A 25,050-nucleotide genomic window follows, 5' to 3' on the forward strand; every position below is an offset into this window, starting at 1 on the left:
CCTGTAAGCGCGTACTGATTCTTCTCCTCGTTTTATCTCTCCTGTTGATCTCGGTAGGAGCTCCTCTTCCTCTCAGCGCACCTCTCTCCGCCCCGCTGAGGCTCTCGGCTTCATTCAGCCTTCGTTTTACAGTCGACCACAGACAGAAAGTGGCAGTGATCCATCACTCTGCCTCCTTTTCCACACACCACAAACTGAATCTGTTCTCACTTAGGCAGGCACTCATGGCAGAGTCAGATATGGTCTCCTGCTATAGATGGAAATTAATCTCTCGGTTAGGGGCTTCCTGGATTACTCCGGTTTGTTTCAGCCTGCCTGCCTCGTCCTTGATGTTTCTAAAGGCTATGTTAACTTTGCACTCTCATCCTTTGCTGTCATTGTGATGGATACTGGGTCAAAAAGCAGAAATTTCACCCATCTATCCATTAACTGAAAACCTCATCCAATTCAGTGCTGCAGGAGCCTATCCCGGCTGTCACAGGCTAACAGAGACAAAGACCAAATTAAACTGAACCTCACGCATGTCTTTGAACTGTGCTGGAGGAAGCACAGGGAGAACAACCTCCTCACAGAAAGGCCTTAGCCTGGATTCAAACCCTGGACCTTCTCGAGGAGAGGTGATGCTGCTAGCCACCACACGAGTGGGCGAAGATTGTTCTCAGTTGACCCTCTGCTGGACTGCACCGAAATTATCTTTTAAGAAAGTAAGCACATCTGAAAGATTTTAAACTTCTATACTTTTACCCAAAACAGCTAGCAAAGAAGCATGTGGACACTTTAAGGCTTCCCAGGATGCCCCACCCATTAAAACTGTATCTGAACACTCACATCGAACGGCAGAACCTCCACCGACGTGTTGAAGAGTTTGTCTCCTGGATGTTCGATGTTTCCGCTCCGGAAGAAATACCTGAGAGAAAGAGAGAGAGGTGATATTTCAGTAAGAGCAGCAGGGTCGGAGGGAAGACTCTAACCTGTGGTACTCCCCCTATCCCGTCCTTCGTTACTGACCTTTCAATGCGAACAGGTGTGAAGAATCGTATCCGTATGAAATCCCCCGCCACCGGGGTGAAGGCCCAGAAGAAGTCCTCACCCAAGTAGGCCTTCTCCAGGGTGAAGTGCTGGTAGGTCTTCAGGCTGGTCGTCACCTCCGCCAGCGGGTTGGCGTGACCCTTATGGAGAGTCTGTTTCCCAAAGTCCTTATCCTAAAACCCCCCCCAAACAAACAGACATCACATGACTAAATTATTTCTTCAGTATGAAGTCACGCCTTGCTGGATGCTTCTGCAGCTGCACGTCTGAATCACTGCACAGCCGACGCCGCTGTGCAGTGACCAGAAGATAATTCGAACCGCTGGTATCATCGCCAGACGCGCTCGCTGTCCTTGATGACTAATCCACTTTCGCTTCAGTGCAGAAACCCTTCCGAAGAGCAACAGAAGCATGATGTCATGCTATTCTGGTGCAGTTACAGAGACTTTTCGTATTCTGGATATCATTCAACAGCAGCACTGAGTGACCACACACCGACCTCTGAACCTAAACTCATAACGCAAGACTGCCGCCAACAAAACGAGAATGTGATAGGATTTTAACTGCACAGACACAAACAGCAAGAAAACAGACTCAGTCCATCAGGATCTAATTCAATCTGAGCCTTTATTAGATCACAATATGCTGTAAAAATCCAGCCTTGCCACTCTGCTACCATGCCACCTCATCGTGGATGAAACATGAAATATTCACAAAACCTTTTCCACCTTTAGATTATTAATGAGAGTGTTTCCCTAGTAGAAATAATAAGATTCATCTAATGAAGAAGAATAAACACCTCTGTTACTTTTGGAGTTTAAAGAATGAAGGCAACAAAGCAGTTAAACCTGCATTCGAATCAAATGATGTGGCATCCTTTCACTAACACCTTACCCAGCCCATATCAGTACAGATATGATATTCTTCCTCATAGTTTTACAAAGGCATCACGTCAGCGTCGATACAGCGTCTATGTCGTCGATGCAGTTTGTTAACAGAATAAGTTCAGTGTGAGCAGGCTCCGTGTCTGTTATGCTTCTACACTCCAATAACGTTACTCTCGGTGATAAACATGCACTGGGAGGCACAGCGCCCTCTGTGGTCAACATTTCATTACCAAATATTTGTGTTACAGGTGAAATGACAGCAGCAGCTGCAGGTCTGACTCCTGTCAGCAGTGGCGGTCCTAGCCCGTTTGGCGCCCTGGGCGAACACTCCCTCTAATTGTTATTGATCCCTTTACCCCTGGTCCTAAAGAGTATATTTATTTATTTTCTTACTCTTCTTATATTTATTGTTTGTTTACTTGCACTGCTGTAACTGGAGCCTCGTCGTCTCGTCTCTCTATATACTGGACCTATATAGCGGAGATGACAATAAAGTTTACTTTGACTTCAGCAGCAAGGACCGAGGGCTCTCGCGCTCACTTTTCGCATATAGAATTTCGAAAAAACATCGGTGCAAATTATAAGTCTGTATCATAATGTCTGGCGTTTCGTGTTTGTTGGTTTGTTTTTATTTTGTTTTATTTTGCAGTTGGTTATTAGATGCTGCTCCAGCCAGCCAGAGAACCCCCCCCCCCGCCCCCCGCCCTCTCCTCCCTGTGCCGCAAGCACAGTGTTGGGAAGGTTACTTTTAAAATGTATTCCACTACAGATTACAGAATACATGCCACAAAATGTATTTTGTAACGTATTCCGTTACGTTACTCAATGAGAGTAACGCATTCTGAATACTTTGGATTACTTAATATTAGAGCTGGGCGATAGAACGATAACGATATGTATTGTGAAATAACTTTTTCTCGATAGAAAAATGAAACTATTGCGATAGACCTCATCTCTCTCTCTTCCTGTCTTAAAAAAAAAAAAAGAACAGCCAATCCAAATTAAGTAGCGCATAGCCGAACCAATCACAGCCGCAGCGTCACGTCACGTGACTTGTTACGTACAGCACAAGTGCCAAGCCGCACATGTGTATTTGTTTGGGAAGCAGCCAGCCGGGGTAATGGAGAAAATGAGTGTGCCCGCTAGAGAAAAATCAACCGAGAGCTTGGGTGACCAGGTTACCCAAGAGAACACAGATGACGGTTCCAATTCTGGAGAGATTGTCGAAAGGAAGGGCCAGAGAAGTTCCGTAGACTGAAACCGTTAATTCGTCATCGAAAACAAGCAGGAGAATCCCTCCGAAGCAGCAACAGTCAATTGAGTCGGCTTTCTCCAGGGTCTTACCATATGACAAAAAAGCTAAGAGACATAGCGACATAATGAATGCCATAGCCTACCGTCTTGATAAAGACATGCTACCAATAAACACGGTCGAAAATGAAGGATTCAAGCAGCTAATTGAGGTAATAGCTAAGCTATACAACAAGGAGAGATTGAGAATTTCCTTTTAGTTCTCAGTTTATTTGATAATGACAAAAGTTAGTCAATTTTGTCTGTTCTTCTGTAAAACTAAGATTTATTTTTAGAATTAATATTTTGTTTCTAAGTGGAATTGACAATTTAGTAGTCTGTTTTGTTTGTTCTATTTTGAAACGTAAATGCTTTAGCAGCTACCTTTTGTGTAGTTTGCAATATTTGCCTTTATTTATCTGAAACTGAAGTCTCATGTTCCTTAAGTACATCTACCCTGTTGAACTTATTATGGGAAATAAATATTTAAATCAAAACAAGCTGCTGATTATCTCACATTTTACTTGTGAGCAACGGCACATTTAAATCTTACAAATATAGTTATTTGGCTTATATCGTGATATATATCGTTATTGCCTGAAATGAAAAAAAAATTATCGTGATATGAAAAAAACTTATATCGCCTAGCTCTACTTAATATATTATCATGCTTTTTACAACTACATGAATGTACTATTGCTGTGTGATTTACAGTGTTGGGAAGGTTACTTTTAAAATGTATTCCATTACAGATTACAGAATACATGCCCCAAAATGTATTCTGTAACGTATTCCGTTACGTTACTCAATGAGAGTAACGTATTCTGAATACTTTGGATTACTTAATATATTATCATGCTTTTTACAACTACATGAATGTACTATTGCTGTGTGATTTATTACTATTACTGAAGGTCCGCGGCTCCAAACCGTAGTAAAGGGACCTCTGGCTAATAAGTCTGGTTCCGTACTTTTCCACTGTCCTTTCTCTCCCTCCCTCGCTCACAGACACATAACGTGTGTGGCAGTCCATTCTCCCTGCAGCACGGACTACACTGCCCATGAGGCTACATTCTTTAGGGCTATGTCTGTAGCATTCTGCCTGTTAGCTTAGCACAACAACAACAACAACAAAAAGGCGCTCTCTCACCCAGGAAACATACAGAGAGAGCGTCACCCTGTAACCATGGCAACCGTAACGCTGCCGCCTGGAACAACAGCACAAACAAAACCCAAACAGTCCTGACCTGCGACAATATGAAACAGGAAAATACCGCCGTGTAATCCATTTATTTCAACAAAGTAACTGTATTCTAAATACCACCTTTTTAAACGGTAACTGTAACTGAATACAGTTACTCATATTTTGTATTTTAAATACGTAACGGCGGTACATGTATTCCATTTCTCCCCAACACTGAGCAAGCAGCAGGCGCCATTCCCACTATGCGCTGGCATGACACCGGGCAGCATGAGTACGAGCATTTTTTTTTTTTTTGCCAATGCCCGTGATGCCGCCCGGGCAACCGCCCGTTTCAAAAACCACTACTGCCTGTCGGGATCAGTAATGAGGAACAGACAGGCAGAGCATCTGCTGCTCAGCTTTGCACAACTTTGTAAATCCTGCTGGTCACCTTCAAAAAGCTGGAACAGGTGTGATCTGCTTTTTTAGTGTTACCTGCAGGGGAGCATTGGCGTTGTCCAGGTCCTTCATACCTAGCTGCCACAGTAACCACTGTAATGTCACTCAGTACTTTGTCGATCATACCTCAATGTCAGCGTTTTTACCACCACCATGTTGAGTTTGTAGAACCAGAAGTGGTGCTAAGCTATCAGCTAATCCAGCTAACCTGGTTAGGAAGCTCTCCACATCCACAGATTTCTAATTAGCAGTCAGTAGCATCCAAATAAAATCCTAAAACTGGAGCGTAGACTTCTTGGACGGTCTGTTAGTACAGTAACCTCACAGCATGTCTGGCATGTGTCTCGCAGCCCCTTGGCGTGTGCACTCACAACAATGGCTGAGCGTAATTGTGCAGACGTATTTTACCTCCACAAACAGCTGAGACATGTGGCAAAAAAGTGAGGTGTTGTGGCCATACTTGCCAACCTTGAGACCTCAGAATTAGGGAGACATTCAAAAGGGCTGTTGGGGGGGGGGGGGGGGGGGGACAAATACATTTTACAGTGTTTATTTATCTGTATCTTATTTATTTTATTTATTTTGTAAAAATATTCTGCAGTACATCAAAAACAAAAGAAAACCATTAATGAACATATGAACGTTACCTCTGACGTTAAAGCGGTTTTATTAGAGACACAGCTAAGCGTTTTGCATTTTGCATAATTTTAAAAAGTTTAAATTTGTTCAGTATTGAATGGCAGAAATTAGGTTTTCTTTTCAGAAGTATGTAAATTTGGTGAGATTTCACCAGAGATACTGGCATTTCGGGCAAAATAAATTTATATTAAAAAATCGATTCAGGATTTTAATGAATCGATTTCACGTTATCCAAGCCAGAATCGATTTTAATCGATAAATCGATTATAAAAACCCACCCCTAGTTAAATGTCACGGTTATTTTTGGCCGGCCCGGAAACAGCGGGGGTGTCCAAACTCAGAGGCTGCTTCCACCTGAGGACCCAGCCTTCGCGGTCTAAAGAAAGCCGGGTAGTACGTCACGAGCTCCCTCGGTGGAGTGAAACTCTGCCGTCTGCTCCTTGCTATCTAAAATATAACCGGGCGCTGACGTAAACTCTCGACCGTCTCACACTTCTGTTTAATTAGTTTTCTGTTTGACGTTTATTCAGCTGTGTGAAAACCCCGAGGAACCCTCCCGAGGGATTAATAAAGTTAAATTTAATTTAATCTAATCTAATAACTTTAATCTCAGCCAAACCGATTTACTCACGAACACGAAATACTGAAAAAGCCAAACAATAACATTTTTAAGTTATCAAAGTGACCGCGGGGGTTTGAAAACGATGTGTCGATCGGCTCAGATATTTGAAGTTTACACAGCTACATTCTTACCTGAAAATATGTTAAAAGTTTTTTTGCGACCCAGAAAGAGAAATAAGAGTAATATTAAAACTAAGCAGCTGCCGGGAGAATGGTGGCTCCAGGAGATTTTCGGGAGGGGCACTGAAATTCGGGATTCTAACGGAAAAATCGGGAGGGTTGGCATGTATGGTTGTGGCAATATCACTAACCTTGTCAAACACCTCAGAGTAAATCATATCACAGAATATGACGAGCGTATGTTGAGACGAACTAAAGAGGAGGAGAGGGACAGGTGCTGCTAGGGCGAGACAGACGTCTCTCACGGAGTCCTTTAGTGCTGCAGGCAGGCAAAGTGTTCAAATATCGCACAACTTCAGTTTTTTTTTATTTCTATATGATGAACTCTGCATTATTAAGTAATCTGATGTCCTGTAATCATTATGACGCTATAATTTGAGGTACAATAAATAAAATAAGTTTTTGTACAAAGTATCGTCGATACCACCCTGAATATTACTTGGTATCGGATCGGAAAGGAAATCAGTAGTATCGCACATCACTAGTGTAAACTAGCAGACAGCTAGCAGCTACAGCCGCCAACAGAGGCCACGCCCCTAATAAATAAGGCTTAATACAATTTAAAGTGGTGACTCACCACTTTAAGTTATAATTAAACTCACACCTGTGGTGTGTGGAAGGGTTAAATTATCACAGACCCCAAACCAGTTTGTGTTTTAGGGTGTTAACATGTTTAATTCTGCTGTAAAGTTGTAACTTGGGAGTCTATGGGGACTGACTCGCTGCTGGAATCTCTGTTGGACGTTAGAGGAACTGCAGCTTTTGGTGCTTCATCGCTGGTTTCACCTCCAGAGGCTGATGCATTTGTGTAACAGTTGTGTGACTTTGTCTTGTTGTGGTCCTGTTTATGAAACTTGGTTCTCTCAGACATTGTAGAGTACAGATGTTAAAACACATCCCATCCACAGTTTGCTGTTTGTGATGTGAGAAATGTTTTGGCTTTGTTCATCTGCTGAATGTTCTGTCAGAATATTTTTATCGTTTATTCTGCTTGATTTGAGGTTTTCTGTCTGAGCTCTGCCTTTCTGACCCTACCTGTCACATTTCTTCCATTTCTGTCAGGAGGATTTTATAACGTTTCTGATGTTTGTGAACAAATAATAAAAGAGAAACTCAAATCTGAAGCTTTTCCCTTTTATAAACTTTTACAGCTCAGCATCACATCAGGTTTTAAAAGAGCAAGTGATTGGTGATGTCTGAGACTCTCTTATAAGAAACTCCTATTTTCAGATCTTAAAGTGGACCCGCTCTGCTTCTCAGTACTTCCTGTCATAGATCTGCTGTTCTAACAGAAGATGTTCACATTAAACACGGACAAAGTTTATAATAATGAGGTCAGAGGTCAGGCTTTACTGTGCTTTAAATGCTCAGCTTCAGCAATTTTTTTCTGGCTGTGTGCGAGGGTAACCAATCAGACGAAGATCTTCTTAAAGGGGGTGGAGCTAAACCAGCTTGTTTCAGACAGTGGATGACCTGAGGAGCTGCAGCAAGTCTGGTGTGAGATACAGAAGGATGATTCTGAACTGTGAATCATGCAAAGCTGCTCGGGTGGAGCTCCAGACTAAAAGAAGTGTCTGAAGATAAAACTGAGGGGATGAAAAGAGGATGATTATGATTTTATACTCCGGTTAAAGGAAATAATTCAGTCGTTCTCGCTGACAGTCAGTGAATAGATATTTGTTCAGTGATGAGTCCTTATACAGCAAACCAGCAAACTCAAGCACCGTTACAGCTGAGTGTTAAAGTCTCTGCAAGCAGAGGTCAGGGGTTAACTCAAGACATTTAATGACTTTGGAGAAATAAAACTCTGAATCAGTTTTGTTATTTTCACTCCTTCGTCCATGAACAAGTCTCCAGACTTAATTTTCCCTCTTAATTACACGACTCTACAGTCGAATAAATCCGACGTCCACTTCAATTCCTCCCATTATGACTTTAATTTTTAAAACTCTGGGTTGATTTTCTCTCTGAAGCGGTGAACGGTTCAGGCTGGAGGGTAATAGCAGAGTTAGCCTCCATAGTTACACGGCCCCATGCAGCCGGCCTCTGCGCTTCAATCCCCACAGCGAGGAGGCTCTGGGACGGGGCGGCCGGATCGATATCCAATTGATTAGAGCAGATTGCAGCACCAGTCAGCAGGCTAATATCCACCGCGCTTAACACAGTAATCAGAGGCATTAAGTGGAGGCGCTCGGGCCGAGCTGCTGGCAGGAAGCGAAGCTGCGAACGACTGCAGAGGCTTTCAATCTTCATCTCTCCAGAGACGCTGGACTGAACTCGGACTGAACCTCACCCCGCTTCAAGCTCAGGAAACTCAACGTTTTCACACTGAGGCCGTCCAGGTCAGAGCTGAGCTTTAGAACAGAAGAATAATCTCTAAGATAATCTGAAATGACACCACGGATGGCCACGCTGCCTCATTACATCTTAAATTATAAAGAATCTTCAACTAAAACACGACTGAAAGATGTCGCCTGCCCCTTGGAAACAGATGAAATAAGCACCATTTGTTCACCAGCTCCACAGCGTGGCTGTGAGTCTACCTGAGATTCACCAAAACAGACATGACAACAAATCAAAGATCAACATTCACAGGACATTTGTGCCAAACTCTTCTTAAAGGGTCAGCCGGTGCACTGCAGCAGACTGCAGGCACAACGGGATTCAATTGTTTTGTTTTGATTTATTGACTTATTTCTGTCCTTTTTGAGACGAATCCTTTTTTCGAAAATAAACATTTTAAGAAATTTGGATGGGGCTGGAAATTAGGTTGTAGCTCAATTCCAGTAAAGTTATGAGTTGATTCAGGAATAAGAGCAAAAACAGGATGTTAACCATGCTGCAAAAAGCACAAAAAGAAATCATTGGGACGCTCGACTGGTTGCCAGCTGGTTGTTTTCTGGTTATGTTCCTATATTAAAGCGAGGCTGCTGAACGACTGCAGTAACTACGTCACGATTCATGGAGGAATTTCTGAATTTATGCTTCACATCTGTGAGGTTTTGGTTTTATTTTGAAGGTAAGCAGTTAATATGGATTTGTGTTTATGCAGATAACAGCAGCTTTGTGACATTTGTCAGTTTATTAAAGGTGGGAATCATCAGACACAACACCAAATATTATCACAGTACTTCACTGACAACACGATGTTATTACAATTTCCTAACAGTTCTTCTGATTACTGTAGTGACATATATTGCAAATTATCACCCTTTTAAAGTGTAAATTATGTCCTCAATGTTAAACTGTCCATTTAATCCAATAAGATAAAGTTATCTCACTTCACTTATTTTTTGCTGCAAAATGCCTAAACTGTCACTAAAACTTGTAATAATATGGAGTCCAGTTGGCAATTACATGTCATCTGTTTCTAATAATACAGCAACTAGCTGTCATAAATAGGTGAAAGTCACATGCCTGCTGTGTATATAGACAGACATTCACATTTAACTGTTACATTTGAGCTCAGCAACCTTCCCAGGAGTATAACCAGAATACAACCAGCTGGAAACCAGAAGACTCGAGTCCCCTCAATGACAAAGACTCATTCAGACTGATGTGATCTGCAGCCGGTCCAAGCCAGACTGCAACTGTTTGTGGAAAGTTTGCCTCCTATTAGGCGAGATGAACCCTCGGCAACTGACTGCAAATGATTGCAGACCTGGTCTCTGTCTTTGAAGCAGCCATTTCAAAGGCAGCAAGGTTGCACGTTTACTGCACGGTGATGAAAAAGTGGTTTCTGACTGCAGTGTTAATGAGAGCTGACGAGGTGAAGCAGTGCCACCAGCCAGGACAGTGAACATCTACACACGAGTGGCTTATGGCCGTCCAGGTTTCAGGATCAAACTGTATGTAGCCTGTGGACTGTGTTGAGCTACACAGTATGTCGTGTCTGGCAACTATCCAGGGTCACACCAAGAGAAACAGGAACACAAGAGAGAGACGGCCTTACAAGACGGGAGGAACAGGAAGACAAGCTGGAAAAACATTCCTGATAAGTTTTTACATTCACGGATGTTTCCGTGTGTCTGCTGTTAACAGGTGTTTGTGGTCGTCTTCGGGAACACGAGGCTCACAGAGCGGCACATTTCCCGCCGTGATATAAATACAGCTGCGCTCAGAGAGACGCTCAGTCATTACCTTGAGTTTCTGAATCTTTCCAGCCAGGGACGAGTGGGTGCCGACATGCTGGAAGAGCGACGGCTTAAACCGAATCCTCAGGTTGGCTTTCTGCCTGTCACAGTGTTTCTGAAAGAGAGAGAGGGGGGAGATGCAAACAGGTACATTTACAAACACACAATCCTCCCAAATCTTCGACTACAAAGCGTCCGTGCAGCAGCCCTGCAGTACGAACGCTGTCACGTTAAACCGCTTACTCTCAGGCTGGAAGCACGACTCACCCTGCTGTTAGTAAGGAACGAGGGAACAGGCATGCTCAAGTATTCACTGAGGAGACGTTAACCACTTTTAGTTTGAACTTTGCCCTTAGTACATTACAACTAAAAGTTAACTAAACTGTAATAAAACAAAATAAACCATAAAGAAAGGAGAAATCTAAAATACAAAGCGTCATTAACTGTTGTGAAGGAGTATTTATTTTTAACCCAGATAATGTTTAACCTGTTAGTAAAAAGTAATCAGCCAATGAAAACAAAGTAAAACTAAGTCTTCTGACTAATCCCACTGACACCCCTCCTCCTCCTCCTCACCAGGATATATTCATTTATTTCCAAAAATTCATGTGACCACAGTTCGAATTTCACACTTTAACTGTGTTATTAATTACCACTGGAAAGGTTTCGGTTTAGAAAACCAGCTTTGAGTCAAATAAACTGTTGCCACTTTGTTCAAAGCTCTGTTTCTCAGTCAGGAATTTGTGTCCATCGACAGAAGCAAATCAAACTGTGACTTTTTCACTTTTTTCCAGGAGACTGAGCTGAAACACTGCACACACTCTTTGTAACGCCAAAGCTGATTTTACATTCTGACTGAAAATCACACAAAGGCAGCAAAAACACGTCAGTCACTTGTTCATCACCAATATGCCCCACTACCGGACCGCAAACACATGATGTGCTTAGCAGTGTGACACAGGTGCCACTCAGAAACAAAACAGCCTCATATGAAGCTCCGGAAAGTTGGAAAATTGTCAGGGCCAATAACAATCTGAAGCCTTCATCGATGAAAAGACTTCAAAGTGTTGCTGTTATCTTACTGATGCACATGTGAGAGGTTTGGCAGCTGACAGAATGGTTAAAAGTATGAGTTTTTTTGTTTTTCTGGCTGATATTGTTTTATATACAGTAGATATCATGGTAAACCCTTCATTCAGTATTGATCTCCTCTGTTTTTGATGATTTCTGTTGGATCCACTCACCGCATCCTTCTCAGGGTTGCACACTTTGACCCACATGATGTGGTCCAGCAGCCAGTCGATGGGTTTGTCTTTGTAGAACATCAGCATGAACTCCACGATGAGCGACAGGTCCAAAGACTTAAACATCTTACCTGCACAGAGAGAAGCACAGCTCAGTGCAAGCCCTTCATGCATTTTGGTTCATCGAACTCTTTGACTTACACTCAGATATTTAGATTAGCAATGAGCTCCCCAACAGAGCTGCACTCAAAAAGCATGTTAGTGAAAAGATGCAGTGATTCAGAAACAGTTTGCTGGTTGGATTCTGGGACAGTGTAAAAGCTCTGACTCCCGTCATCCAGCAGCAAGAAAGTCAAAAGTGAGAGGTCACAACAGCAGCGACACATCAAGATGGAGCAGTGACCTTTACTGTCATTCATCAGTGCCATACTTAAATTTGATCCTCATATTTCATACTGCTGCTCTGTTTTCCTATGCCCAGAGGAAGTATTCAGATTCTTTATTTTTAGCACGAGAATCAAAACTACAAACTAAAAATATTCCTTTACGAATTAAAAAAGTATGAAAACAAGAAAAAAGAAATACATACAGAAGTAAAAGTACTCCCATTGCAGATAATGATCTACCTTAGCTGAGGCAGCTAAAACAAGACATCTGTCATATTTGTTTTAAGAATTTCAGCGGATCCTCCCAGTTATTCGGTCTGTTTTGTTTTTCACTCATTTTGCTAATAGTGTGAGGAGTCATGCCGGAAAACTTAATACCAACAAATTCAATTTGTTCTGTTAGTTGGTTTACTAATAAACAGATTTCACAGTGTTTCAAGTAACAGACATTTTGAATCTATGAAAACATTCTATGCTCTTTCTTAAATCTATGAGAACATTCTAAGTCTTTTTGTTACTCTATGAGAACATTCTAGCTGTTTCTTGAATCTATGAGAACATTCTAGGCTCTTTCTTAAATAGAACAATCTAGCTCTTTTTGTTACTATGAGAATGTTACAAGGTTCTTTTTTGAGAACATTCTAGGCTGTTTTTTAAATCTATGAGAACATTCTAGACTCTTTCTTGAATCTATGGGAACATTCTAGGTCTTTTTTTAAGTCTTTGAGAACATTCTAGGGTGTCTTTTCAAATCTATAAAAACATTCTAGGCTCTTTCTTAAATAGAACAATCTAGCTCTTTTTGTTACTATGAGAATGTTACAAGGTTCTTTTTTGAGAACATTCTAGGCTGTTTTTTTAAATCTATGAGAACATTGTACTCTATTTTTTAATCTATGAGAACATTCTAGACTCTTTCTTGAATCTATGGGAACATTCTAGGTCTTTTTTTAAGTCTTTGAGAACATTCTAGGGTGTCTTTTCAAATCTATAAAAACATTCTAGGCTCTTTCTTAAATAGAACAATCTAGCTCTTTTTGTTACTATGAGAATGTTACAAGGTTCTTTTTTGAGAACATTCTAGGTCTTTTTTTAAGTCTTTGAGAACATTCTAGGGTGTCTTTTCAAATCTATAAAAACATTCTAGGCTCTTTCTTAAATAGAACAATCTAGCTCTTTTTGTTACTCTGAGAATATTACAAGGTTCTTTTTTGAGAACATTCTAGGCTGTTTTTTTTTTTTAAATCTATGGGAACATTCTAGGTCTTTTTTGATAGATTCAAGAAAGAAGAATGTTTTCATATATCAGAACATTCTAGACTCTTATCTATGAGAACATTCTAGGCTCTTTTTTAGATATATGAGAACATTCTAGCTCTTTCTTGAATCTATAATAACAGTCTTGGCTATTTTCTTGATCTATAAGAATATTCTAGACTAATTTTTTGTAGCTGTGGGAACCTTCCAAACTGTCACCTGTGACAATATTTTACAATTTTGCATTTGATCTAAAGGGCTGCATAATGAAATCAAATTATAATTGAAATGACCTGAATGTGAACACTCTTCCAGTGGTCTTCAGAAATGCAAGTCACCAAGTGCTTTACAAAGGCAAAAAACAGGCTGACATACAGAGACTCCTTCATTTATCTGAGAGACGCGTTGGGTTGTGTATTGCTGTAGGTAGTATTTTGTGTGTTAAAGTTGAAGCTGTCATAACAAAGAAGTATTTCCACAACTACGAAAAGAAACTTTTGAAAGCAACTTATGTAAAAAGTGCAACTCCTTCTTTCCCCGAATTCTTTATGACTTGGGTCAACGCAAAGCTAGAATGAACCACAGAGACACCGTAAACACATTAAACACATGAGAAACATGGAAATTATTTGGGGTTTTTAATGTTTGAATGGTTCTTTTTCCAGGGTGGAGTGATTGCACAGCATCCATCATCAATGACTTAAAAAAACAAAACAAATTTATTTTGGATTTTCTCAAATCATTAAACATGCTGCTGTACAATCCTTCCACCCTGGAAAAAGAGCCATTCCAAGAGCTCACTAAAAGCCCAAATTACAACGATATTCATGCCGTTGATGAGTGGATGCAAAATGCTGACCACAACTCTAAATGTGAAATACCAGTTAAAATAAAAACTGGAATCATTGCTTATTTGCTGTTCCTTTTGGTATCTGGTGGGCGAGTTGCTGCCTACAGACGAATAGCTGTGCTATTCAAAATTAAAGCAGCCTCGCTCTCTCTGCCTGATGATTGCTGATTGGTTTATTTTCAATAATTATCTTGTTAGTTTCTGTTCAGCTGCTCCTGAAATCTGAAGGCATGTTAGAATAGTGCAGCAGGGGTTGTTTATCCTTCAGATTTATCACATTTTTACTTCACCTCGCTGCATGAGGGGAGCTGGAGCTTTATGCCACTGCCACTGTCCAGTTCATCCAGCTGCCTGAAATAACTTCTCGTCACTCAGCTCTTCAGTCTGCTTGTTTCTGTTGTTTTCTCTGCAGAGTCAGGCCGAGCTGAAGGAAACCTTCTCCACAAACGAAAGGTCAGAAAGTGAGCCGCACAGTCTCCACAGACTGAAACAATGACGAGGGCGAATTAAAAGGCCAGCAGAGAGCTCTGCCATGCTCCTGCCCCTTCTACTCCGCCCTGATACATTTGGACAGTTGAGCCTCTGGAGGGTCGGATGTTCGACGAGGCATCGGAAAAAAAACTACCCCCTGCAGATGTGAACGAGGCTGAAGAGAGGCTAAACTTAGCAAATGCAAAACCCAAATTCAAACAGTTGAATTAGAGAGCAGCCCCGCAGCGCCACAGCTCTCCCTCCGTCTGATTTAATTCAGTGAGTCAGCTTCACCCTGATGAATTTATTAAAGCAGCCGCTGCTCGCAGGCGACTCAGGGTCAGGGAGGATTCGTAAGGTCGCAGCCGAGGACCAGAGGGAGGCCCGGAGGTACGAAGAGGAGCAGGAGGAGGAGGTCTGTCATGCTCAGACAGTCAGAGATGAGCACAAACATCCAGGTGTGAAATCAACATCATCCACCTCAGAGATGAGACTCATGCTGTTCTCCATCACACACGCCTCCCTCTGCATTCACCTCCATCCCTCTTTCTATTTCTGTAGCCCTCGCTATCATTTCTCCATCAAATCAAATTTCGAACGAGCCAGCAGGAGCAGGAGGCGAAACGCTGCCAAAATCCGTTAAAGACACGTGAACCCTGTAACCGATTCATTCAGAAAACAAACAGACTGCTGAAGGAAATGTTAGAAACACCAGCTCCAAATCCTCCCTCCTCCCATCACCGCCGACTGCTTCTGCCTCTCATTCTGCTTCATTTCTTCTTCTGCTTTGATTTATTCTGGAGCAGCTTAACACACAGCGGCATGCTGTTAAAACAACGACATCAATCTCAAGATTTCCAAACAAATCTAACACCAAGCTATTTCCTGGTTTTTTTTAAAACACTGGCAGATAGTAGCCTCAGTTCTCAGTGCTGGATGTTGCTGGTTAGTGACTGCAGTACCTCTAACGTCCACTAGAGGAAGCAGCAGCATGAGCAAGTCCCCATAGAAATAAACAGGCTAATTTCATGTGAAGTCTACAGTCATGATAACTTGGTTTGGTGTAACGGTTACTCGCATTTATTCAGATTTGTGACAGAATTTAAGTCGTCCTGAAGCGGCAGAGCAGCCCAGACCATCACACTACCACGTCTGACTGTCGCTGTCATCTTTTTATGAAACGCTGTTAGTTTGATCCAGATGTAACGGGACTCAAACCTTCCAGGTGTCATCAGTCTCGTCAGTCTACAGAATATCTTCCCAGAAGTCTCGGCGATCATCCAGATGTTTTTGGGAGATGTGAAACGAGCCTTCGTGATCTTCTTGCTCAGCAGTGACTTTTTCCTTGGACTATCCCATGGAGGCCATTTTCATCTCTTTCTTATGGTGGAGTCATGACCTCTGACCTTATCTGAGCCGAGTGAGGCCTGCAGTGCTTCAGTGTTGTTCTGGGTTCTTCTCTGACCTCCTGGATGAGTCGAGCGCTCTTGGAATAGTTGGAATATGACCGGCTGCTCCTGGGAAGCTTCATCGCTGTTCCAGGTTTTCTCCATGTGTGGATAATGTCTCTCACTATAGATCACTGGAAACCCAAAGCATTAGAAATGGCTCTGTAACCCTTTCCAGACTGATAGATGTCAGAGACTTTGTTTCTCAGCTGTTTCTGTAGATTGTGGCATGATGTGCTGCTTTTTGAGATCTCTGCTTTACTTTGTCACACAGTTTCTACTTAAGCGATTTTGTGATCCAGCAGTGATCTGGCCTGGGTACGGCAGTGAAACTGAGCTCAGCTTTCCAAAAAACGTGTTTAATCACAGTTAATTCATACTTTAGCAAGGTGTTACTTTTTCACACAGGTTTGGATATTCTTTTTTACCTTTATAGAAGAAATAATCATTTAAAATGTTTTATTTATTTTATCTTTGAACCCTAAAAGAGCTAATCACATCGGCTGTAACTAATCAGACGATAATTGCTTTTGCGGATATGAGGAAAGAATTTAAGCAAAGCAAATGTGACAAAAACTGTAAAATCTGTCCGGAGATCCAATTGTTGAGCACATGATTAAAATCCGTTATGACGTGAGAAAATATTTCAAAGAAACGGTCCGTCTTGGTGTTCCTGTGGCAGATGCTACATGAAAAGTTTGGGCTTCTAAAAGCTTTAAAATATTCAAAATCCTCCAAACTCTGACGTCTTTTTAAGACCTGAGGCATAAATTAAATTTGAAAGAAACTTTTTTACTTTCACAGCCAAGAATTTTAGTGAGCGTATTGTGTTGATGTGCTTTTACTGAACGCCCACAGACACCTGCTGAAATAATGAAAGCACATCATATCAGCTTATTCTCTGTTATTCATACATTATAAATAAATACATAAATAAATAAATAACAATTTCAAACTAAATTTAGTGGCACACGGAGCCAAAAATCATGCAAACACTTCTGAACCGCATCATGTTTTAATTTTAAATAATTATTGCACTTGTTTGGTTTAATGTGTTAATTACCCTCATTATTTCCATTATTATCAGAGGCTGATGCGAGCGTGTCCCTGAGCTGGATGCTCTTCATCACCTTCTGTTGTCCGACACATTTTTTCCTCTTTAAAGAGAACAAAGGCCGTGTGATGAAGGCACAGAGCGACTCTCACCCCTTCATTAACTTCACTGTCAGACGACCCACAAAGCAACAGTTTCATCAGCCTCCCGCAGCAGCAGGATTACATCTGAGGATTTCGCTTAATGATGTCCCCGTGCAGCGCAGACACACAGCGACACGAGTGTATCCTCACCTACAGCACGCTCCACTCTTAAATAACAGCGTTAAAGAGATTTTCATCAGAAAACTTTGACGCTCCTGTTGAGCCAAGAACATAAATCCGTTTGAATTGTTTTCTGCGTCCCTCTGGGTTTCATAACACACATAATGATAATTGATTGTTTTCTGCTCTGCATTTAGCACGATCAATAATTCACAAGTAAAAATGTTTAATTTCTTTTGATGGAGAAGCTGCGCCTGGAGCGGAGACGAGGCGGCGAGGGAGGCGGCGTTCCGATGACTGCAGAGCGTCTCCGCGGAGACGGATCTGTCTGGATAAATACTGACGTTCCTCCAGAGATCCCGCGAAGCAATTTAGTCCCGAGGCTTTGTATTAAAATGGGGGACAGTAAGAGCGAGAGGATTTAACACATCAAAACAATACGGCTCACTTTGAAGGCTTCAGCAAAGCCTGGCAGCTTTTTGTACCGAGCTGTATCGCGCTTCCTGAGAAACGTTCAGACTCACCAACACGTGTACAAATCCACTTTCACTGCGCATCAGCATTTCTGTTAGGGACGCTTAACCGGAATCATGAAGGAATATGTCAAATGTTTCAAGCTTAATGTGGAGAGGACCCAAAAGCAGAACACTTCCTCTTCTTCTTCTTCTTTCAGCTGCTCCTTTCAGGTTTCACCACAGTGGATGATCTGTCTCCATCTCCTATCCCAGCATCCTCCTCTTTCACACATCCTCCTTCAATGCATCCATGAATCTTCTCTGAGGTCTTCCTGTTTTCTTCCTGCCAGGCAGCTCCAGTATATCCGCTCTTCCTGAGCTGTCCCTCTTATGGACTCATTTCTAATCCTGTCCATCCTGCTCACTCCCAGTGAGCATGTTATCATCTCCAGCCCAGCCTCCATCATCTCCAAAACATCCATCAGAGCAGGTCTCACTACCATCTTGTAAACCTGCCCTTTCACTCTTGCTGATAACCTTCTGTCACAAATCACCCCTGTTTTCTGTATTGCTTCATGCCTCCACGTCTCCAGGCTCTCCTCCACCTGCTCCATACTATCACTACAGATCACAGTGTCGTCTGCAAACATCAGCGTCCACAGAGAGTCCTACCCACCTCATCTGTCAGCCTGTCCATCACCTCTACAAACAAGGAGCAGCTCAGAGCATCCCTGATGTAATCCCACCCCCAATGTGAACCCATCTCTCATCCTGACTTCCTCATACAGCACCACACTTCCTTTCTCAGCAGCCAATCATCTTCTCTGATCCACAAATCCACAATGCAGCTCCTTCTGACCTTCTTTAAACTTTTCCATCAGAACCCTGAAAGCAAACATCACGTCTGTATTTCTGTTTCTGAGCATGAAGCCGTACTGATGCTCACCGATGGTCATCACTGTTACCATCACGAGGATAATGAAGTCAAAACAGAACCAAACGCTGCACAACATCATAAATACTCGGGGTCAATAGAAGAGCAATGATGCAACAATGAGGATGCAGCTGCAAAAACGCGAGATGGGAATAAAAGTTTTTGTTGATCCTCCAAGTTTTGTGCAGCTGTGTGATGTTGCTGATATGTTTTTATCAGATACCTAAGTCAAAAGAAAGAATCCGACAAAGAGCCAGCTGTGGTCAACAAGCAGTTTCTGTAAAGTCACATTCAGCAATACCCAAACACTTCATGTGGAGCTGTTCATGAACATAATGTCTTCCTCTTCACTGAGAATGAAGTCTGCATCCGAACCAGAAAAAACAGACTGCAGCAGAAACAGTCAAAGCATCAGAACATCAGGAAAAAAAAATTATGTTGGTCCCTGTACATAGACGTAATGTAGGAAAAATTTACCCACAGTGCAAACATATAGTAGTGAAATATCCTGCTACACCCAGCATTGCAGAAATATCAGAACTCCGAGATGGCCGAGGTCTAAGAAAGAGTCCAGACAACCTTCAAAGAAAACTCCAAATAATACAGCGTTATATGGTACTAGGAATTGGTGCAGCCTCACTGTGCTTCTTCTGATTGGCCACCCCTCACAGATAGTATAGGTGGGTGGGGCTTCTATGACTTATATTAGGGCTGTGACCCTGTAACCTCTCTGAGCTTTTGGCTCATAGGGGTTATTTGAACATGCACTGACCTCATTAGAAATTTTGGTCATGATTATATAAACCACCACTGGACCAGAGCATATATGACAGGAAATTAGGAAAAAGCCAAAAGGTCCTCATTAACCTCATTAACATTAACCAAGGAATCCATACAACGTGTCCTACAGAATAAGACTCATTTATGTCTGTGTCAGCGCCACGCATTAAAAAGCTTAATAAAATAAAGAAGGAAGGAAATTGAATAAATAAAAGTAAAATAAATACAAATAAAGAAAAGCAGAAAAATAATAAGGAAAACTGAAGAAAAGCAGAATAGAACTAATTTAAATAAAAAGGTGTGAGAATTTATTTCTGTGTTGGAAGATGGTGTTGTGTCTGTGAAGTCAGTGTTGACATTTTCAGCTCATCTCCAGCCTCCCTCTTTAAACACACTAAGCTACACAGCAACGCTGTCGTCCCACCAGACTCCTCTCTAATAGGTCCCCGAGTGCTCGGCCTGTCACTACTCAGGACCGGTGATGGAGGAATCAAATGCACCTCGCTGTCCCTTCACCCGCTCACCCACTGTCGCTGTCTCCAAACAACAACCAGCAACAACTGGTTTGAAATCACCTCACACAGCTTCTGCAGCAAAACCAGCAACATCACACGGAGGAGGCAGAAACCTGGACAGTGTTTCATGAGCTCCTGTCTGTCAGATCTGGCTTATTTTCCGGATGTTTTGCTTCTTGTGGTGTCCACGCACACCAGGGAGCAGAATGAGAGAAGAAAAACAGCGGAAAAAGTGTCCCATCAGATTAACCCGATGGACCTGGCCAGGTACGCTGTCTGCTACAGTGTTTATATACCAAGGAATCAGAAATAAAGACACGTTGAAAAGTGCTTTATGACCTTGAGTGTCATAAAGCAGTGATTTAATGATTTTTTAAATGCAGATGCTGTAACTTAAAATTACGTTTAAACTCACTGAACCAGCCTGTGTTTACAGCGAGCTAACATGTCAATCAAAAGATGTTTGCCAAAGAGCGTATCTTGGATAATCTTCTTTTCTAAATTAACATAATTTTAAATATCAGTGACATTTTCTATTCTCTTCTCATTTGATGACCTGAAGCTAAGACTGAGCACCTGGACTCATCAGGGAAGTGGTTACCGAGGTAAACCGAGGGAAAAGGACCTGACAAGTTTCCTAGAAGTGTCTATACAACGACAGGAGCTGCCCCCTTGTGGCCGTTTAAAGGAATGCAGAATCCTACTTCCATCTCCGTCTGTGGGTTAGTCAGCTAGCTGTAATTAAGTCCTCAGTCACACAGTCCTCAGAGACCATGTGGTAACTGCCTGACAACCATCAGTCATTAAGGAAAATTTTGTCTTCCCTGAGCTGTTGTGAGTGTTTGCTGGGAGCTGCTACGAAATCAGTCACGCAGGCCTGAAGATGGGCCCGTGACCCCGTGGTAACCTGTGGTTGCTAGGGAAAAATGAGCATTCTCCAACTAGTTGATGAGTGGTTGCTACAGGTTGTTGTCTTGGACTCTGACAAACTGTTTGCAAAGTGGTATGGAGTGTGTTTGTATGGAAGACACTGACCAGATCAATTCAGTTTAGTTCAATTTAATTTATAAAGCACCAAAACGACAACAACAGTCACCTCAAGGTGTTTTATACTGTAAGATAAAGCCCATATAATAATACAGAGAAGACCCCAACAATGACATAAACCCCTATGAGCAAGCACTTGGTGACAGTGGTAAGGAAAACTCCCTTTTCAGTGAGTCAGGAAAGGTGGCCATCTGCAAACATTCACCAGATACTTGCTGGGCTGCGGTGAAACATGTGATGCCTGAAATGGCAACCCTTTGTCTTCAATGTAAAAATTATGCTTTTACTTTGAAGGTCAACGTTCAGTTTCACTACCGCTCAGCGTGTTTTCAGACAAGCTGGTCTTCCCTGTGGGAATCTGCTAATGACCAAAGTAATCAAAAGGAGGTTTTCAGTGTAGCACACTCTCTGCGACCAGTTTCACCCGGCAACCACTTGCCAACCGGTTGAGGACTGGTTTCATTTTTCTGGGTCACTGCCCGCGGCATCAACCCGTTCTCACTCCCAAATCGTAACATTTTACGCTAGGTGACAAATCGTCAACATATTACGTTTTCGGGCACCCAAGGCGTTCCTACGTCACGACATCGGAAAACTGCGGACACATGAGAACCGTTTGGACTCAATCTACACATCTTCGCTTTTTCCCTTAAAATCGCTTTAGAAAACACTATTTCACCTCATTAAAGTGCTGGTTAAGGTTAGGAATAAGGTTATGGTTAGGTTTAGCGATAAGGTTAGGTTTAGGCTTAGGTATACGGTTATGGTTAGGTTTAGGCATAAGGTTATGGTTAGGTTTAGGGATAAGGTTATGGTTAGGTTTAGGGATAAGGTTAGGTTTAGGCGTAGGGATACGGTTATGGTTAAGGTTAGGAATAAGGTTATGGTTAGGCATAAGGTTATGGTTAAGGTTAGGCATAAGGTTATGGTTAGGCTTAGTGATAAGGTTAAGTTTAGGGCTGCAGTACAGGGCTGGAAACCGCCGCGTACCATAACAACGTGGAAGGTCACCTTTCGCGTTCCTCAGGAACGCCGCAGGACGTGACAAAACGTCGGGATGTTACGCCTCGGGAGTGAGAACGGGCTCGCGGCATCTGCCTGACACTGGCATCTTCACGACGCTTTGCTTTGTTATGTTTTTGACTTTTACTCACTGTTTAGTTTTCATTTATTGGCTGGTCAAACGTGCGTTTGTCACCATCTTGCTCAGGATTTAGAACTGTAATATTCAATTTAACATTATAACTGTCAAAATACTGTCCACATGGGGTGAGCATGTTGTTTATTCCTATTTTAATGTGCAGCATTTGAAAACACCCGACTCAGAAAACCTGGTAAAAATTCAGTGAGTTATGATGATTTTGGATCTGGATAAAGATAATTATGGATCGACCTTCTACCTCGGTCCACCTCTGCTGTATTTTTATGTATTTATGTTGGTTTGGAAAGACTGAGCTTGGGTTTGATTTTCTTGAAATTAATTTATGTGTCAGGTCTTTTGATATAAATCTCCATGGAAGTCCTTATTTCTAGGTGTTTTTTCTTTGTGTTAATTGTTTTTAATAATATAAATTTACTTTCAGGTTTTCCGTGCTCTTTGAGCTACGAGGGCCATGGGAATTTATCACATTAAATCACACATGGATTATTCTCAGCAGCTGTTTCAGTCCTGATCAACCATCAGTCGAAGCGAGTTAACGGCGGCTCTCGTTAGGAAGAAGAGTTTACTTTTTGGGCACTGAAGGTCTGAACTCTCAGCACAAATACACGATTAGTAGGTAGCAGCTTCAGGATTTAATTACCGAGCGTGTTAACGTGATGAAACCTCTGATCTCGCGATTTCAGGTTCTGTTACATCGGCCTATCTGTCAGCGCTGGAAACAGTTCTGAGGATAAATCCTGACTCTGGTTCCAGGCGAATAACGCCGGTGTTCCACGTGCCGCCGTCAGCTGATTGGATCCAGGAAGAATTCATTGATTAGACCTGACAGAATAATTAGAAAGCAGATCAGATGCAGACTGATGCCTCAATTAATCTGCTGGATTTAATTCATGAGTCAGATGGAAACTGGAAATCAGCTTCACATCCTGTCAGAGGCAGCGAACCTCACTGCTTCCATCGCCGCCTCAATCGTGAAGCTTAGAAGCTGTGGAAACGTCCGGCCTCCATTGTCTGGCCACTCAATCCCTGAAATGTGCTCTCTGGTAACTTTTGTTCTTATATATGTGTGAATATGTATGAATCAGAATTAATTACACTGGTCTGCAAAAACCAAAGTTAAATATTTATTGCTGGAAACTTCAGACTGGCTCTTTATCGGTTTACACAGATGTGACTTAAGCTTCCACGTCATGTTTTTGAGCTACAGATCACTCATGTTTACATTGACTGGAATTTTAACTTTTCCCGCCAAAATAATTTAAAATGTTTGTTCTGAAAAGAATCCAGGAGAGACGTGTTAAAGCAAATCTCTGTAAATTCAGACCAAAATAAAACGAGGTCAGCGTGGCTGAAAGCGTTGCACATCCGTGTCTCTTTTCAAAACCCAACAGTAGCCACTCTTCATGCTCAGATTCAATTTTCCCTGATATCAGTTTTCCATCACTTTTATATCTTGATAAAATCTTTCTCCACGATGTCATCGCACGATGACACGGCACGATGACACGGCACGATGACACGGCACGATGACATCGCTCTGACATCATCCTGATCTGGTGGGAAAAAGTTGAGATGAGACTGCAAAAAATCTGCAGTGATATTCTGGCATTCATGTTCTCAGCAAGCTCAGCAGGACAACCGGCACGAGCGTTTCCCGTAACGGCGGACTCAGCTGGCTTCAGCTGTCGTGTCCTGGGTTGTATTTGTGAGCTTTGCATCTTTCTGGCCTTGATTCCTGGCCTGTTCTTTAGTGTATTTAGTCTGTTCCTAGTTCCTGGTTGCTTTAGAGCAGGGGTCCCCAATCCCAGTCCACGAGGGCCAGTGTCCCTGCAGGTTTTAGATGTGTCCTTGATCCATCACAGCTGATTTAAATGGATAAATTACCTCCTCAACATGTCTTGAAATTCTCCAGAGACCTGGTAATGACTAATCATGTGATTCAGGTGTGTTGATCCAGGGTGAGCTATAAAACCTGCAGGGACCCCGGCCCCGGGGACCCCTGCTTTAGAGTGTCAGACTTGTTTTACTTTGTGGGCAACATACTGCCCACTTTGAGCTTAAATGGGCCAGATGAGTCAAAGTCGTTCTATGAATCTAAAAACGTTTAATTACACTTTTAATCCCTGAGGTAACTAATCAACTGTAGCAGAAATCTGTTACTTCTTTACTTTGGTGGTGTCTGAATGGCGATGGAAATGCCAGTATTAGTATGAGACTCTGTAAAAATTTATTCCCTCCTTCATTTTTCCACAGCTGTCCAGTCGGCCGAATTAAGACTCTTTGATGGGCTGATTCTGGCCACCGAGCCGTCTGTTTGACACTCAGTGCTTCATCCCACTGTGTCAGTCCTCCAGTATTAAGTCCATTCATGTGTTTTCCCCATTTGGTTATCATTCTTCCTGCTTTATTTTGAAAGTCAGTTGTTCCTTGTACTCTGCTTTCACTTGTCCTCCCCTGTGTCTTTTTCTTTGATTTAGTTCAGCTGAGTTTTGTTCTCCCAGCTGTTTCCACTTCCTCTTGCTTATGTTTATACAGTCGCCGTCTCCTCTTGTCCTTCATCAGAGTGTCTGTTCTTCATGCCCCAGAGTTTTCCAGCCAGCTGTTTTGATCGTGGTGATGTCACACGCTGCTGTGCTGAACTGCAGAACCATCGCTTTGCTTTGCTCCATTTAAAAAGTTGAGAAAAGTTTAACTTTTAAAATGCAAGCAAATCAAACTCAAATCACGATATTCTCATCCTCTCAGGGGTGGATGTCCTGAGAG

At 42.2% G+C, this 25,050-nt stretch overlaps 1 protein-coding gene across 1 annotated transcript in view; it reads right to left on the reverse strand.

Moving 5' to 3' along the window:
* Positions 1 to 25,050, reverse strand: part of mgat4b (alpha-1,3-mannosyl-glycoprotein 4-beta-N-acetylglucosaminyltransferase B) — a 113,944-nt gene that overhangs the window by 11,513 nt on the left and 77,381 nt on the right. Inside the window, exons 9-12 of the mRNA XM_063493022.1 lie at positions 11,666 to 11,796; positions 10,429 to 10,536; positions 1,009 to 1,202; positions 829 to 907 (exon numbers count right to left, since the gene is read on the reverse strand). Coding sequence (XP_063349092.1) covers positions 829 to 907; positions 1,009 to 1,202; positions 10,429 to 10,536; positions 11,666 to 11,796 — 512 coding nt within the window. The remainder of the gene's footprint in view (positions 1 to 828; positions 908 to 1,008; positions 1,203 to 10,428; positions 10,537 to 11,665; positions 11,797 to 25,050) is intronic.

The sequence above is a fragment of the Pelmatolapia mariae genome, linkage group LG2, assembly GCF_036321145.2.
Source record: "Pelmatolapia mariae isolate MD_Pm_ZW linkage group LG2, Pm_UMD_F_2, whole genome shotgun sequence".
Taxonomy (NCBI): domain Eukaryota; kingdom Metazoa; phylum Chordata; class Actinopteri; order Cichliformes; family Cichlidae; genus Pelmatolapia; species Pelmatolapia mariae.